Below are 17,001 nucleotides of genomic sequence, written 5' to 3' on the forward strand. Positions count from 1 at the left end.
ACATACTAGCCAGAATATTTGCAGAACCTCTGAAAGCCGAAAATGCATGATACGTAGTGCTTTGGGGGATGGCTTGGAGAAACATGTATGCATTTTTTGTATATTAAACCTAGGCAAAAGGTAACATCCTGATAGAAAGTGACCTTTATTAAGGCCAGTGGAAGTCTTGTATTGGTTTCTCTTATCACCCGTTAACAAATGGGAAGTTTCTATTCTGAGCATACAGCATCTGGTTTGCCATTCACTCACTGACTTCATCAGCAGGGTAAATTGCATTCAATGACAGGACATGCTTAGTTCTAAAAATCATACAGCAATTTCTAATAGTCTGCCTACAGATGGCAATTCACAGCTGTATTACCGTAACTTATAAATAGAAGAAAGCAGAAGTTCTCTTGCCAATATGCGGTGGGGCTTTTTAAAAAAGCTACTCAGCATTGCTCAACTGATCTCTAGGGAGGACTGATGGTCATGTGATTAAGGCACAAGTCTGGAAGACAGAAGATCTGGAGCTTATTCCCTGCTTCTCCACAGTTTTCTATGAGACCTTGAGCAAGTAACTTCACCTCCAGCTGCAAAGGAAGGAAAATACTTCCTTACCTCCAAGGCGTGTATTAAGACTCAGTACATTAGCATTTACGAAGCACTTCAGGATGCTCAGTAGGAAGAATATTAAAGGGCCTGATTCTCAGGCCTGGTCTACATTAGGAAATTAGGTCAGTATAACTACATCGCTCATGGGTGTGAAAATCCACACGCCCTGAACAATGCAGTTAAACCAACCTTACTCCCCTAGGGTAGACAGTGCTGTCGATGGGCAAGTTCTCCTGTTGACCTAGCTTTTGCCTCTCGGAGAGGTGGATTACCTACACCAGAGGTCCCAAACTGTGGGGTGCACCCCTGTAGAGGGGGCATGGAGGAAAATACAGGGGGACACAGCGGGCCCAGGCCAGCCCCCATGGGCTCAGGGAGGGAGCACCACCCAGCCCCGCCCCCAGCCTCAATTCTGTCCCTGCGCCTGGCCCCGTCCCCAGCCTTGGTGAAGTTCTGCACCTGGCCAGGGCCCAACTGCTGGGTCCCACCACAGCCTGGCTGCGGCTCCATTCCCGGCCCCGCTCCGACCCCCAGCCTCAGCCCCTGGCTGCGGCTCCATTCCCGGCTCCAGACCTACCCTCAGCTGCAACCCCCTTATCCTGTCTGCATCCCCTCCCCTGTCGGAGCCACGGTGCTGCCCCCTCCCCTGGTGGAGTGGGAAGGAGAGGACGGGGTTGGGGGTGCATGACCCTCTGAAGTTTGGGGGACCACTGACCTACACCATTGGGAGAACCCCTCCCATTAGCATTGGTAGCGTCTTCATTACAGTGCTGCATTGTTTTAAGTCTAGACAAGCCCTCAGTTACAATAAGGCCTGTTTTCACTACTCTGGCAGCGTAACGAAGCTTTAAAGTGGTGTAAATTACACTGCCCTTTTACACAACCAGTAGAGCAAAGGGTCCTTTATGTAACTGAGAATTAGACCTTAAGCTTATGTCATCCACTAAGGATACTGCCCACTAAAAACTCATAATAAAGGAATTAATTTAAAATCTGAGAATGAAACTCAAATGTTGCTCTGAACTAAGCTTGGAACATTTAACATTTGTTTTAATGTAGAAATATCCTGTATAGTAAACAAAATACCTACAGTATTTAAAATAAATAAATACAGAATGTAGTTGCATTTTACCTTCAAAGCACTTTCTAGACATCTATTAATTCAATCCATCACCCCTCCAATCTGATAGGTATTGCCCTATTACAGTCAAGGATCTGCTCCAGCTCTATTGAAGTCAATGGGAATCTTTCTACTACCTATAATCGTAGTAATTCAGGAAAGAATCCATGAGTTCTCACTCTCAGGTCATTGGTCTCACCACTAGATATGCAACATGTGCTCTAGGGTATAAAAGATCTGTAAAATCATTTGAATAAAATATATTTGAGTTACCCAGTTACATTTTGAAATAAAATCCTCCTCAATCATTTGTGTGTCACACATTCCATATTAAAAAATGCATATCTCAGATCCACCTAGATATGACCCCAGGCTAGGATACATGAAATTTATTCACATTAGAAAAGATGGCTTCACTACTACTAAATGGCAAAGCCACAAGTAACAATATCACTCGTATAAAGTGCCAATTTCCAAAACCACAGAATATTTATTACAGAGACACTCAAGCAGATTAGGTCTAAAATTTGACTTACCTTAAAATTTATGTTACCTACTGAGGAAAAAGTCTTATTTAGACATGTGTATTGGTGGTGCAGGCAAAAAATGATGAGATCGAGCGCAGAGAGATTTAAAAAAAAAAAAATTCACACAGGAAGTGGGTGTTGGAACCAGATTAGAATTTGGAAGACCTTATCTTCAAGTCTTCTGCTCAGACCAGGACTCCTTTTAAAGAGAGGAGGATTTTGAAGAAATCTCAAGTTTATTAGCTTGATTCACCCAGATTGTAATAAGCTCCTAAAACAGACTTCACGAGTCCCCTCTCCTACTTTAATCAAGGTTTACGACACCCCACTCCAAATGCTTTTATTAAAGCTGTACAATATCTGAATTAAGCATCCACCACTGTCTGAGATATATACTCTACCCTGTGCGCACACATAAAACATGTCTACGCTGCTGGTGGTGATTAGATTCAACATAAATTTTCTGGCTGCAGGAATGTGGAGATCAATGTCCATCACGCTGACCAATACTATTTCATTGTTTCCTTATACTCTCCTGTCTATTTGTATGCACCTGTTGTCTCTCGTTATCTTAGATTATGAGCTCCTGAGGGCATGGGCTGTCTTTGTTCTGTATACGTACAGCACCTAGCACAACGGGGTCCTGGTCCACAACTAGGGCTCCTAGGTGCTTCAATAATACAAATAAATACAAATAAATAAATAATACAATACATGCTGGTTTATACATTTCATGCTTCCACCCTCTAGAAAGCAGCTCTTCTTGCACTACTTATGCATCAGTTTCATGTGCATTTTCAGGTTGCTGCACTAAGGTAGTTACCATGCATCTTTTTTCAAATCGTGCATTTCAAAATGTATTGACGGTCATCTGTTGTCATCTGCTATTGTATATATTGGGTAAAAACCTCTCCCGCCTTTCTCACATCAATAACTTAAGAAATAGTACACAGTAGAAATGAAATCTTAGGTGAGGGGTAAGTAGGGAGTACTGCTAGGTAATTGTGATGGGGCATCCACCCCACACTGGCCTGTAAGGGGTTAATGAGCCCTAGGGACGCTGTACAAAAAGCAGCCAATAGGAGGCAGGGCTGTGCAGAGCAGCCAATCAGGGCCTGGCAGGCCCACATAAGAAGAGCTGCAGGGCAGGGCACAGCAGAGTCAGTAACTGCCTGGAGCTCAAGGAGGGAAGATCAGGCTCCTAGAAGAGGAAGGGGCACCAGCACCCTGGACAGAGCAGAGCAGGGACCGGGGAACCTAGAGAGAGCTCCTGGCTGGCTGCTAAGACTGGCACACTGAGGCCAAGGTAAGGGTGAAAAGGTGCTGGGGCCACAGGAAAATGGCCCAGGGAAATGTACTGTGAGGTTGGAGGGAACACAGAAAGTGGCTGACACCTACAGGGTCCCTGGGCCAGGACCTGGAATAGTGAATGGGTCCAGGTTTCTCCCCCCCCGATGGGGTGGTTGGACAGCTGGACTGCAGTACTGGCCCCCCAGGAAGGGCGGAGCACAGATTGTGGCATGGCCAGAGGGCTGTGTCATGAAGAGGATGCTGCGGTCTTTGGAGTGACGTGGGTCCAGTAGCAGACGTGACGGCAGGTGAGACACCACTGAGAATAGGCATACCTATGGAGCTAATCCCCAAGACGACCAGCAGGAGCCCCGTCACAGTAATATTTAGAAACAAAACGAACAGATCACATACGTACAGTGCCTACACACAAAAACAAAGTAGCTTTAAGCCTGTTCTATAGACTTCTCTCTTAACTCTATGGTTTGTTTTCATGCTAGAGAGAGGATCAAACAACTTTATCCTTTGTAGATACGGAGTGCATCATCCCTATAACATGTTCCATTCTTTACAGCCAGAAGCTTGTAAACCAGAGCATTCCAGTTGGCACTGGCACAAAATTGCTACCGCTGCACCAAATTAGTGTCAAGAACAAAAAAAATCAGGGAAACACTTACCAGCCTGTTCCAATGCTACCAGCATAGATTGCTCAATGAGATCTCGCTCAATGAAACTGCGAAAGTCCTCTGTGTACACGGTGAGATCGGGTAACTGGAAAGTGCAAATGGGCATCTCCAGCAGATGTTCACTGCTACCATTGCTGGAGACGTGGGAGCGGGCCAAAGAGACAATGGTGGAGCTAGCATGGGAAATGCCCCGAGACAGACGTTTCTCTGAAGGAAGAAGAGAAGAAACACTAATATGTGAAGATAAGGCCTATGCATATTTCCTGGACCACTTTCCCTCGAAGTAAAAGCATTTTACATAGTCTTCAACTAGTATTTTAGTTTTGTGGCAAGCATCTGAATTGCCCTAGCATATAGAACTGACAAGTACTTCTAATTCCAAAAGGGAAGGAAGGAAAGCAAAACTGGGTTGTGGAGAAGGACCATAACCTACTTGTTAAACCACAGGTCTCTTGACTCTGTCCTTAGTTCTGCTCCCATCTCTGCCCCTACCTCAGCATGTGACCCTGGACAAGTCATTTCATTTCTCTGCCTCAATTTCCACATCCAACACTGAAGTTAAAGCCTTCATCCACCAGGAATTAAGGCTTTATTCATGAAAGTGCTTTGAGATCTTCAGATGGAAAGTGCAAAGAAACTGCAATGAAGTGATTCTCAGACCCTTCAAACTGCCAGGACTGTACAGAGTTACAGACTGTACTATCAGTTAACAGCAGCCTGGACTAGTGGTTCCATCTTGAAGATTAAAAGGAAGAGGCAACAACGCTCTGCTCTGGATTCGGCACTCAGCTTGTTATCAAATAACCACTTGAAGACTGACTTGGCCCAGTTCCCACACTTCACTTCCACAAAGGCATAGCCGATGGCTATGGCACCACCTTTGCATACAAAGGCTTAGCTATGGCACAATATGGCTTTGGCACCACCTTTTGCAACCTGTGAATTCTGGGCTGCTACAGGTACTGAAACAGCCTCAGACACAAGTTGGAATGGCCCCTGGTTGCTCAAATGCTCTGACTTTCAGTATCTCACCCTCGGCTGCTTACAGACACCAATGCAGCCCTGAATCCAGCGGTGCAGCACTCCCCAGCAAGCACCCTGTGCTGAGGCTTCTAAGGAGTAACTTAGGATCACTTCTAGTGGCCCTACAATGTGTGTCTGCCTCAGGTGAGTTTTCCCCTAGCTAGATTCCATCCCCTATATTGTCAAAGCAGGGGAAAGACTCTGTCCCACTGTGTTTTAGAAAGGATTTCATTCTCCTTTGACACATGACTGAGTGTGAACATGATCCAGTTGAAAATCTAGAAATGTTGCTTTACCTTGAACAATGTCATCTTGCCGCTGGAGCGGTGGCCGCACCGGTCGAGCAGCTTCTTTTTCCAAGGATTTAAAGTTGCGCCCTTCATTGAAGGAATGCGGCAGGTTCCCAGCATGCACTTGCCTCAGCTGTTCAAAGTCACTTAGTGCTGCATTCACATCCCAGTTTTTACCTAGTTTGGAAAGTATAATGAAAACTCTCAGCATTAGAGAAAGAGTTAAACCATTTTTGAAACATGCACCCCCGAGGAATGCCTTAAATGCAAGTTATCAACTTGTTATCAAAACACTGACTCTAACCTGGAAATAAACCAAGACGACCATGTGATGGAAACAGCCGTCTAGCCTGAAATTCAGTAGTATGCATTGTATATGCTTAGGAGTAGAAGATGGAACAGGGCAAAGCCTCTAACAGTTTAGTATTTACGTTAATTTCACACTTTGAAAGATGCCTATTTTGTCTGTAAAGCTGCACTGATCTTCAGATTTCCTTCACGTTCAACAAGCACTTCCTATGCAGACCAGTTTGTCAGCTGATTGAGGTCATACTTAATATTGTTTTGTAAGCCTCTTCTACTGTATTTCAGAAATTTATTACAATGTAAGCCCCATTTGCTCTCCAATAAAGCTAACAGCACAGAGCTTTCCATTCATCATTCACATTACTGTAGGGCAACACAAGGATCAAATAGTCATACATGGTCAAATTCAGTTCTTTTAAAAGTTGACAATTTATTTGGAATTTAAGGTTCTGATCATTCATGTCAGGGAGAGGAAAAGATTTCCCCCCAGAGGAGACAAAACCAAAGTATGAAAGCATGAGAGTTGCCAGCCACACTAGTTAGCTGGGACATTTTATAGAAGAATCAGATGCGCTACTAACTGAATGAGAGACAATGTCGCTCAACAGCAACTTCAATGGGATTGACGGTATCTTTAACGTCAGTCCTCTTAATTTTAATACTATCCACCAATCTGAAAGGATCCCAGATAAGATTTATCAATATAAAATTAAAGCATGTAAATCTTTCAGCATGCAATAAATTGACCTTTTAGAAACAATTGTCATTTTAGATATAGAAAAAACAGATGCCACCAAGTGGGTTATGATGTATGTTGAACCTGCAATACTGAGGATTTATTAACCTATCCAGAATCTTAATACATTGTTCATTTACTGCTTTAAAAGAGAGCCAACATATGCAGTATATTCACTACAAGAATAGTTAAATTGCTGATTGTCCATGATTTATTATAAGCCAAATCAAAACAAGTGTCACAATATCTAATTTCCCAAGGCAAATATGTTTCTGGAGTGTTTAAACTTCTTCTGAGAGAGATTTAATTGATAATGTTTAGTGACTGACTGCACAGCAACCTGCTTGGTAAATGATCACTTTTTTGAGTCAAGCTTTTATTTAAAAGCCTCAGCATCAGGAATTTACTGACCCATTAAATCAAAATTTAATTTGCAATCACAAGTCAAAATCTGCCTCACTCGCAAACACACAAACCCAACAATTTCTACTGTTACGTTGCTCGAACTTCTGAGCTCTAGAAGCAATATACATCTGTGAATACTCAACTATTACTACAACTTCTGAATTTCTGTATTAGCCAAACAATTCACCAAATGTTTTTTCCCCTATTTTCACAAAGACGACATTAAGTTTATATGGAAGGATCCCATGTGGTGCCAGTTGTGAGGATTCTTAAGTATTCACAGATTTATAGTGATGTTCTGTTTCCTAAAAGCAAAATCAATAGCTAGAGCTAGCATATTTTATTTTTTTAAGTGGACTCAGCATTGAACAACTTCATTATTCTAGATGGAGACAGATACAGTGAAACTGCTGCCCAAACAAAGTTTTCACCAGATTTATGTTATAAGATGTGGCTGTTGGTCAAACTTCATTTATATTTAAAACAAGTGAATAAACTGTGAAGTCAGCTAAACTAATATTAACTCACACAGTAACTCCCCTGAATAAAACCCAAATATGTGAGAGCCTAGGGGCTTGTTTTCGGCTTCAAATAGAAGCTGCAGGAACTCGGCACCTTTAAATCAGGCCTTGCACGCATGCCCTGAAGATGAAACTCTAGCTATGTCAGACTTCGGGCTTGTCTACACTACCCGCCGGATCGGCGGGCAGCAATCGATCCAGCGGGGGTCGATTTATCGCATCTAGTATGTCGACTGCTAAGCACTCTCCCATCAACTCCGGTACTCCACCAGAATGAGAAGCACAAGCGGAGTTGACAGGAGAGCGTCAGCTGTCGATTTACCGCAGTGAAGACATCGCGGTAAGTAGATCTAAGTACATCGACTTCAGCTATGCTATTCACGTAGCTGAAGTTATGTATCTTAGACCGACCCCGTGCGGTAGTGTAGACAAGCCCTTAAGGAAAAAGGCAGAGTAAAGGGCCCTGTCCACAGACATACATTTGTAGGGATTGAGACAGACAAGGTAGGGAAGGGTACTATCTGCTTTTTCACCAACTTCTGCTGGTGGAAAGGACAAGCTTTCAAGCATCACAGAGCTCTTCTTCATATCTGGGGAAGGTAACCAGAGTGTCCAAGCTAAATACAAGTTGGCATAGATAAAGCATAAGGGGATTCACATATGAAGGAGATCACTTCAAAAAAAAGTCCCAATTTATATTTAGCTTTGATACTCTGGTTACCATCCTCACACCTGAAAAGGAGCTCTGTGAAATTCAAAGCTTGTCCCTTCTGCCAACGGAAGTTGGTCTAATAAATTACCTCACCTACTTTGTGTCTCTAATATCCTTGGACCAACACAGCTACAACACCACTACAAACAAATATGTAGGTATTGTCAACCCAAGTCTTCCAGCCAATGATAGCTGCTAGGTTAAAATACAAGGAGAGGAAGTTTGATATACATATAAACAAAAGACTATAAAGGATTTTATAGATCAACACTAAACAGCTTAAAAACTAAGAATAGCAACCACTATATTGTTTATTGTTGAGTATCCGCTTACAAAAAAGTCAGTTATCCTTAAATCACTGAGACTGCCTGAAATAATGGTTCAAATTTTCTCTCTGAATCAGACTGATACCCACTGAAAATGTTATGAAAAGAAAATAGTCATGAGTGTTTTCACTCAAAGCCTTATCTGCAGTTAGCAGCAATTACATAGGTTACCAGCATTCTTCAATATTGAGTAATTTCCTAAAACTTGGAAATATCTATTTTTAAAAAAACAAAATTTAGAATTTAACCTGGAGGAGATAAGCGTGCTCATTTCTGTTACTACAATAATTCTGTTACCCTAGTACTGCACGAACAATTTTATATTCTGCTGCTACAAACTGCATTTCTCCTTTCTAAATAAAAGCCTACATGAGGACTGATAAAATTTAATTCAACTACACAAGTGCCTGTTAACCACACCCAGATATAAACTGCTCACGTTTTACTTTAAATTAATTAGTTCAAGAACTAAAAAGTTGTCCAAATATACTGAAAAAAATCCAAAACAAAAATTCACACCAACCCTGTATTCCATATGCCCACAATTGTAAGAAACTTCACATATGTAATACATCACTAACATACAAACTGCTCACAAATTGACGAGAGCAGATATGCTAACTTAATAGATCCTATACAAGAAACATTACAGCTCCTTCACGTCATCAGATTTATACAGTACAATGAACCTCTTAATATAAGTAGATTTACACAACTCTACTCCAGACAAATTTTATTATTGAAAAAGTACATTTCATCTTATACATAAAATATTGAACTAGACAAGGATGGGAAGGAGCCAGATAAGGAAGCCAAGAAAAAAATAACTCTGGTTATGATATTTTATATTATCTTCAGGGTGTCTTATAAATTCCCAAACTATTTGGGAGAGACAGTCGTGCCACTAGTCTTTCAAACTGTAGCAGTCCCTAGATTAGCAGTAAGGTCTTAGATTTGACCTCATCACAACACTGCCATTTTTAATCTACCACCACTAATATCAGATAACTCTTACTATAAACATATTAGTAAAGTAAATTTAGAGTGATAAGATGAGTGATGTAATATCTTTTATTGGACCAATTACCTCACACACCTTGTCTAATATCCTGGGCCTGACACAGCTACAACACCACAAAGCAATTTTGGTAGACATGTAAATAAATATTTTAGAAACTAAATTTTGCGTGCAGTTATTTTGTAGATAAGGGTGCTCCACTGGGCACTAATCTTTAAATATTCTGTTATAATTTAATATACATTTCTGTGAATGACAATGCAGTATTTAAGTAGAGCATAAAGTAAATTCTCATTGAAAAGTGAGTGTGGTTTTAAGTAGCTCAGACCCATATGGTTTTTGAAAGCAAATGGCAACACGAATTAATCAGATTTCACACACACACACCCTGCATTGACATCTGAATAACCAGACTGAAAATAAAGGGGTATTCCAGAGGCTAGAACTTCAGTGGAGACAAAAAGGAAATTCACCATGGACAACTGAGCTCTGTCAACTATTTCTGCAGAATATTTGGTTTCTGGAGGCCACAAAAAGAAAATCTAACAGTGCACATTCTAACTGGAAGACAAAAGAACTTAAAACATTAAGCCTGGATGATCTTTCCAAATGACGTATTTTCCAGATTCTTTATTTTTGTATTGAAATCCTCACACCTGAAACTTAACACCAGGTCTTGCCAAGCAAAGCCATTTACACTTAACAGTATTAGTGAAGTTAGATTCTAATCAAACTACAAAGCAGGTATAAAAAACTATAGCTGCGTGTAGGAAAGGTAATCAAGATACAGCATAATGTGTAATCAGAGTCAGACACCTTGAAATTCATACGTTCAGCTCTGTATAGCTGACACAAGCATATGGCTCTTTATACACAAAAGGGGCCACATTGCATACTTTCACCCTTCTTAAATTGTCAAGGTTTTGGATAACTTAACTTTATAAAATATTCCTGTTCCAAAAAGCATACAGTAGAACCATACGAATCCCCCCGCCCCTCAAATCAGCCTAGCTGCCTTGCCCCACCTCTCAAACATTGATTGGCAAATGCAGTTAAAAAAGATCTTCTATTAACAGACTACACACTGCATAACATCTCACGCTAAGATATCTCCTTTCCTATTCATCCACACAGCTACAACTCTCACCACCTCGCATCTCGATTACTGCAACATCCTTTTCCTTGGTCTTGACAAATGCAATCTTGTCCCCATCATATCCATTCAGAATGCTGCTGCCAGGATAATTTCCCTACCCGCAGCTTTAACTAGGTCATTCTTCTCTTTGCATCCCTCCACTGGCTCCCTCGTCTCCATCATATCAAACAATCTACCTCTTTGCACTTGCAAGGCCCTTCACAGCCTATTCCCAACCCTACTTTTCTCTCATTCAGGATCAAAAAAAGTCAACTCCGGTCTGTCATCAGCCTCCATCACTTGCTTGTTATATATTCCAACAGGCAACCTCATGCTTTCTTCCATGTTACTCCTCACACTTGTGAAGAGTGCCTCAAACATCCACAAAACAAATTCATTTTCCTTCAAAAACCCATCTCAAAACTCTCCTTTACTGCCAGGCCAACAGAAAGATGGGACAACATTTAGATGGATTGTGTGCTGAGATCACAGTCTATCATGCTGACCCACATGGTCTTATTGCTTCCCTGTACCTTCCCGCTGGTCTCTCTGTACCCCTCTGTTATCTCATCTTATACTCAGATGGTAAACTCGGACTACTTTTGTTCTGTGTTTGTACAGTGCCTAGCACTACTGATTCTGGGCCATGACTGAGGCTCCTAGGCACTATGATAATGCAAATAAAAAAATATAAGACTGCAGTTCTGCTAGTGAATTATGAAAATTAATTAAGATTACAGCTGTCAAAATAAATAACCACACAAGTATTGGAGTGGGAGAGAAAAATTATAAAATACCTCTCCATCCCAAGCTAAAGTATTTCCCCTGAAAGACAACATTCAAAATCCTTAAAATGAAACACTAACTTAAATTAGAAACCAGAAGATATATAAACACCACAAAACCCACACTCGACAGACTTCCTTCTCGACAATATTACCATCTGTAAACACAAAGTGAAATCCTGGCTCCAGTAAAGTAAATGGGAACTTTGCCCATCACCCAAAGTAATTGAAGAGCAAAAGCTCTCTACATGAATATGAGCCAATCCTCAGCCCTCAAGGGGTATTATCAAGGGGGAAAATGGAAGCTAAGAGGTGAAGCAATTTAGATCTACACTGACAACTTTAGGGCCTGTACCTCATTACTGTTGTAGATCCAAACTGGTAGTAACCGCAGGGAAACTAGTGCAAGTTGGATGTAGATGTTCTTGAAATGTTGGCTAGTTTTTCTCTAAGTGGGCTACATAACAGCAGTAAAAATATCGGCAGCTGGTCCCATCTTCGTTAGCACTAGTAGTAAACCGACAGCATGTCCCATTAAAGAACAAAAAACAGTTGCATGCTAGCATCTTAATTTGATTAGAACATTAAAAAACCCACACTGAAGTACTACCTACCCAAAACTGGAATTGTTAAAATATCTATAGTTAAGATTGACAGAGATTGGGAGAAGACTTGCTCATTTTCCCCCTCAGTACTCTGCCACCAGGTTGAAAGTGTTTATAAATATTAGATGGGAGACTGGACTGAAGTGTGATGTCATTTTAAACAGCAAAAATTATAAACACAGTTAGTTATTTTCATAACAAAGATAGACAATTAACCTACACCAGTGGCTCTCAACCTTTCCAGACTACTGTTTCCCTTTCAGGAGTTGGATTTGTCTTTTGTACTCCAAGTTTCACCTCACTTAAAAACCACTTGCTTACAAAATCAGACAAACATACCAAAAAAAAGTGTCACAGCCCACTATTACTGAAAAATTGCTTACTTTCTCATTTGTACCATATAATTATAAAATAAATCCACTGGAATATAAATACTGTGATAAACAATGTCTGTATGAAATTGTTTAGTTTGTAGTGCGTTTGTTAGTGCTTTTTATGTAGCCTGTTGTAAATCTAGGCAAATCTCTAGATGAGTTTATGTACCCATGGAAGACCTCTGCATACCTGCAGGGGTTTGCGTATCCCTGGTTAAGAACCACTGACCTACACTATGCTCCTATAAAAAAAAAAATTGTATGCTATCAGAACTGCTATGTAGGCAAGAGCTAATATTCATACACTAATCAGAAATGTAGAATTAATTTAATGAGAAATAGCGGTTCCAAATTAGATTTTACAATTCAGATTGTATTTGCTTTGGGATCTGTATGTCTAAAGCACAACACATCCCCAGGGTTGTGTACAGTTTTGAAAGCTGCAATTTTTACGATAAAAGCTGTCTGCCTACTAAATGCATGGAAGATTAAATAATCAGAGATTATACAAATGCAGTAAATTTGTCTCAAGTCTTAATCCAAGATCAAGGTTATGGCAAAGGAATAGCAGAAAAGTTTACAAGTGAGTAGTTCAGAGGCAAAAGGGGCACATGTGAAATTCACACCTCTACAACATAATCACTCACAAAATTCTGAAATAGCCATATGGTAGAGTACACTGAAACTACACTAAAGGCTCTTTTCCCAGTACAAGTTGTTCAAGCTTTAGAAAACACCTCTGATCAAACACCAGTTTTTGTTAGCCCTTGAGATGATTGCTTATGGTGTGCATCATGCAAGAATAAAAAGGCATATTCCAACACTATACTTTTGTTTTATGCATTCTACCCCTAGCAATCAGCTGAGGTTTGTTACGGTATTGACATGGAACATGAGATCAAGCCAAGATTTCACTAACTCTACTACAAAGGTAATCTTAATATGTGCAGTGCTACCCCCACTAACAGCCTACCTACCCCTCTCTTGACTCCTTTTTCTATCATCTATACCGATACAAAACCTACTGAAGAATTAACTGTTCCTACCCCATCACTCACTCTTTACCTTCAAGTAGGTCTCTGGCCAGTCCTGGCTCTGCCCCCGTTGAGCGAACAAAATCCGACAAGACGACATCCATATCCAGGGTCATGTGATCATGAATTCCTTGCAGGCAGTTGGAAACAGCTGGGACATAGATCAAAGCTTAGTCTTCAATCTAAGAATGAAATGTACACAGCTCATGTTACAAAGTATAAAATAATTAGCCTGGCAATGCAGGCTATGAGCAAACTGGGAAGTATCCAATAGCAGATGGTTCATTCTCATCTTTTAAAAACTAATTTTGTTTCAGGATTAGAGGTGGCTGCTTGCCTGACTATTCACTAATTGATAGAGAATATGAATTATGTTGCTATTCTTGTTTCCTGGAACAGAACCCTAATTGTTTCAATACACCTAAATTATGTGACAGGAACTGTGACGGCTTGTGATACCAGAACTTAACTAAACTTAAATGAGACATTATCCAAAACCAGAAACACAGCGTGAGGCAAAGAATATTCAGTGTACAGAGAAGTAGCTTTACTAATTAAAGGAATACAAAAGCTGACTAACTTAAGAAAAGCCATTCCTTTAGTCAGCAGGACTTATTTCAAAACAGTAGACAAGTAGTTAGCAAAATATATTAGTTTATCTAGAGAATTCGCAGGATCTCTCGATATCTGGACTGAGACCAGTACATCCTTAACCTCTCATCTAGAAACATTCCTCTTCAAAGCATGTTTGTAATTCACAAGAAAAAAAATGAGAACTGATTTTCATTAGTAGATGCAGCCTGTACAAAACAAACCACTTTTCAGGTTAAAAAATTATCCTTCCTTTGGACTAGAATAGTTGACCAATCAATCAAACTTTGTACTAGGCAGAAACCATTTCAGCATGCACTTGCTGTAAGAACAACCAACCACTAATAAAGCTATGAAATAGCTGGTGAACAGCTTTATTTGCAAAACTTTCCATTCAGATTTTGCAGTCACAAAACCCGCCAAGTCCACCTTGTAAAGACAATGATGATGTACTTCAGCTTGGTGGAAATATGAATCAGCTTAGCAGCCTTTGCAATTTTCCATGCAAGATCTCCTTCTACCCATAAAGTCACTACTCTCCTCAGTGAAAGGCCTCTGGAAAAAGGTGTATTGAAAAAGATCCTTCCAATAGCTAAATCTCTTCCTAGGAATCAAACAAACAAGCCAGTCCTAAAAATTTAAGTCCAGACACAAGATTTATGTAATCTAAATGTAAACAGTTCCAAAGAGTTGGAGAGATATGCAAGGTGTGTGCTCCTACTTCTGCATAGCAAATCTGGATTTGCTATGTTCCTCTAGGCCAGAAATCAATGCATGCATCCACAGAAGTTTGGACCAAGCAAATATCCTGGAGAGATTAAGCAGCACTGTAGCTAAGGGGCTATTTTCAAAGCTCTATTTTCAGGGCATATAAACAGTTTGAAAAATTCATTCTAAACTGAAACTTCGTATGCAAATCGGGGCGGGGGGGAGAATGTGTGTGTAAGGTTAAGATATTTCCAGTACCCTAACAAGACAGACTAACCCATTTACCCTACCAAATGTCAAAAATTTCTAGGCCTATGAAAGATGAGCAAAACTGCAAAATCGCATAAAGATCTCAAACTCTAACTAAAGTAAGCAAACAAGCAAGCATTATATTTGAATTTTCTGTTTATCATCTTAATGTAATTGTTTGTGTTTGCTAATCACAATGGAAAAGCCACAATATTTTTTATCACTTATGTAATTTCCGGACTGTCCTCATTTGTAGGCTATAGAAACATTAGAATATGTAAGTATAAAGCAAGTTTTTTGCTGGCAATATGTGGGGACCATTGCTGTGGTTATGGTAATCAGGTATAGAAACGTCTCTACATTCTAGCTCTGGGTCACACACTCATATCCTTTACATGCTACCTAACCTCTGACAGATGCTATATTCAGTGTTTACACAGCTTTTAGAGGAGAGCTTGTGTATTGTTGGAACCAAAGATAATCTCATATTTCCTTTTGACAGTTTCAGCAATTTTTAAAAAAGTTACATAGCAAAGCACTGACCTTTGAAATGTAGAAAAAAGAAGCAAAACCAGCCTACACCCATTCACCCAGAGCATTTACATTGCTTCGAAAACTGCCTCATGCAAACGAATGTCAGTATCTCAGAGGTGAAACTGACGGAAAACTTCAGTTCTGAAGACACAGCAATGAACTTTAAGCAGACTAATTGCCAGGGTTCAAATGAAGAAACATCCACACCCTCATTAGTTTTTGGGTTTTGTGTTTTTATGCAGCACATCTGCTTGTGGTTTCACCATCACTGTGGCTGTTACAGCAAGGGCAAGCTGGAGCGGCACCATGCAGCCTAGAGGGCGCTATCTCATAATCCAGACAAAACGAGACCAAGGTCTCAAAACTCTGTTTAGGATAAGAGAGTGCTTTCTACTCACCGCAGCAATGCCCAATATTTTTACAACAAATACCTCAAAGACCTGAAACACAAGCACACACACGCTAGCCTTAAAAGCAACAGCTCATACAGAGATTAAGGTCAGAAGGGACTGCTGTAGTCAGCTAGTCTGACAGCCTGTTTAGCGCAGGCCATAGAATTTCACCCCGTAATTACTACATCCAGCCCGATGACTTGTAGTTGAGCTACAGCACATCACTAAATCAAGCCTGGATGTCTTTCTTAAAGATGTCAATTGATGGAGATCCTACCATATCATTGAGTGAATTGTTTCAGCAATTAATTACACTTACAATTAAAAATGCGCACTCTGATTTGAATTTGACTAGCTTCAACTTCCAGTCATTGACCTTATTTGTTTAACTGCAAAATTAATCGGATTGCTTCACAAGTATTAATATATTCATCCTCAACACCTCCTGTGAGGCAGAGAACTACCCCCCCCCCCCTTTTCCACCCCCTCCCCCCCAATTTAACAGATAGACAACCAAAGCACAGAGATTTGGTGGCTGATTCAAGGTGACACTGGAAGCTTGTGACAGAACTAGAACCTCCTGATTCCCAGCCAGTGTCTCAGAACACAAGAACTACCACCGCCTCATCTACACATATCGTCTAAATCAGATTAGCTCAACTGAGGAATGTAAACCATGGGTAGAGTTTCCTGCTTGCTGTAAAAGCAACAAACACTAATGCAAAAAAGTGTTAGGACTGGTTTTAACGTGTACAACATTTACAATGCTTTCAGGTTGCACCAGTGTACGCTAAATCCTTTCTAAAAAAAGAACAGGAGTACTTGTGGCACCTTAGAGACTAACAAATTTATTTGAGCACAAGCTTTCGTGAGCTATAGCACTGAATGCATCCGATGAAGTGAGCTGTAGCTCACGAAAGCTTATGCTCAAATAAAATTTGTTAGTCTCTAAGGTACCACAAGTCCTCCTTTTCTTTTTGCGGATACAGACTAACACGGCTGCTACTCTAAATCCTTTCTGTGCTCCCTGGAAGCTCATC

General features: G+C 40.5%; 1 protein-coding gene across 2 annotated transcripts in view; it reads right to left on the reverse strand.

Moving 5' to 3' along the window:
* The window catches only part of OTUD7B (OTU deubiquitinase 7B), a 68,739-nt gene that overhangs the window by 23,744 nt on the left and 27,994 nt on the right, over positions 1-17,001 (reverse strand). Inside the window, exons 2-4 of one of the 2 annotated variants that reach the window (XM_037882785.2) lie at positions 13,519-13,669; positions 5,537-5,707; positions 4,209-4,424 (exon numbers count right to left, since the gene is read on the reverse strand). In XM_037882785.2, the coding sequence (XP_037738713.1) occupies positions 4,209-4,424; positions 5,537-5,707; positions 13,519-13,603 (472 nt within the window). In that variant the 5' untranslated portion in view covers positions 13,604-13,669. The remainder of the gene's footprint in view (positions 1-4,208; positions 4,425-5,536; positions 5,708-13,518; positions 13,670-17,001) is intronic. The other variant, XM_043535537.1, reaches the window with a different exon arrangement.

The sequence above is a fragment of the Chelonia mydas genome, chromosome 24 (assembly GCF_015237465.2).
Source record: "Chelonia mydas isolate rCheMyd1 chromosome 24, rCheMyd1.pri.v2, whole genome shotgun sequence".
NCBI classification, from domain to species: Eukaryota; Metazoa; Chordata; order Testudines; family Cheloniidae; genus Chelonia; species Chelonia mydas.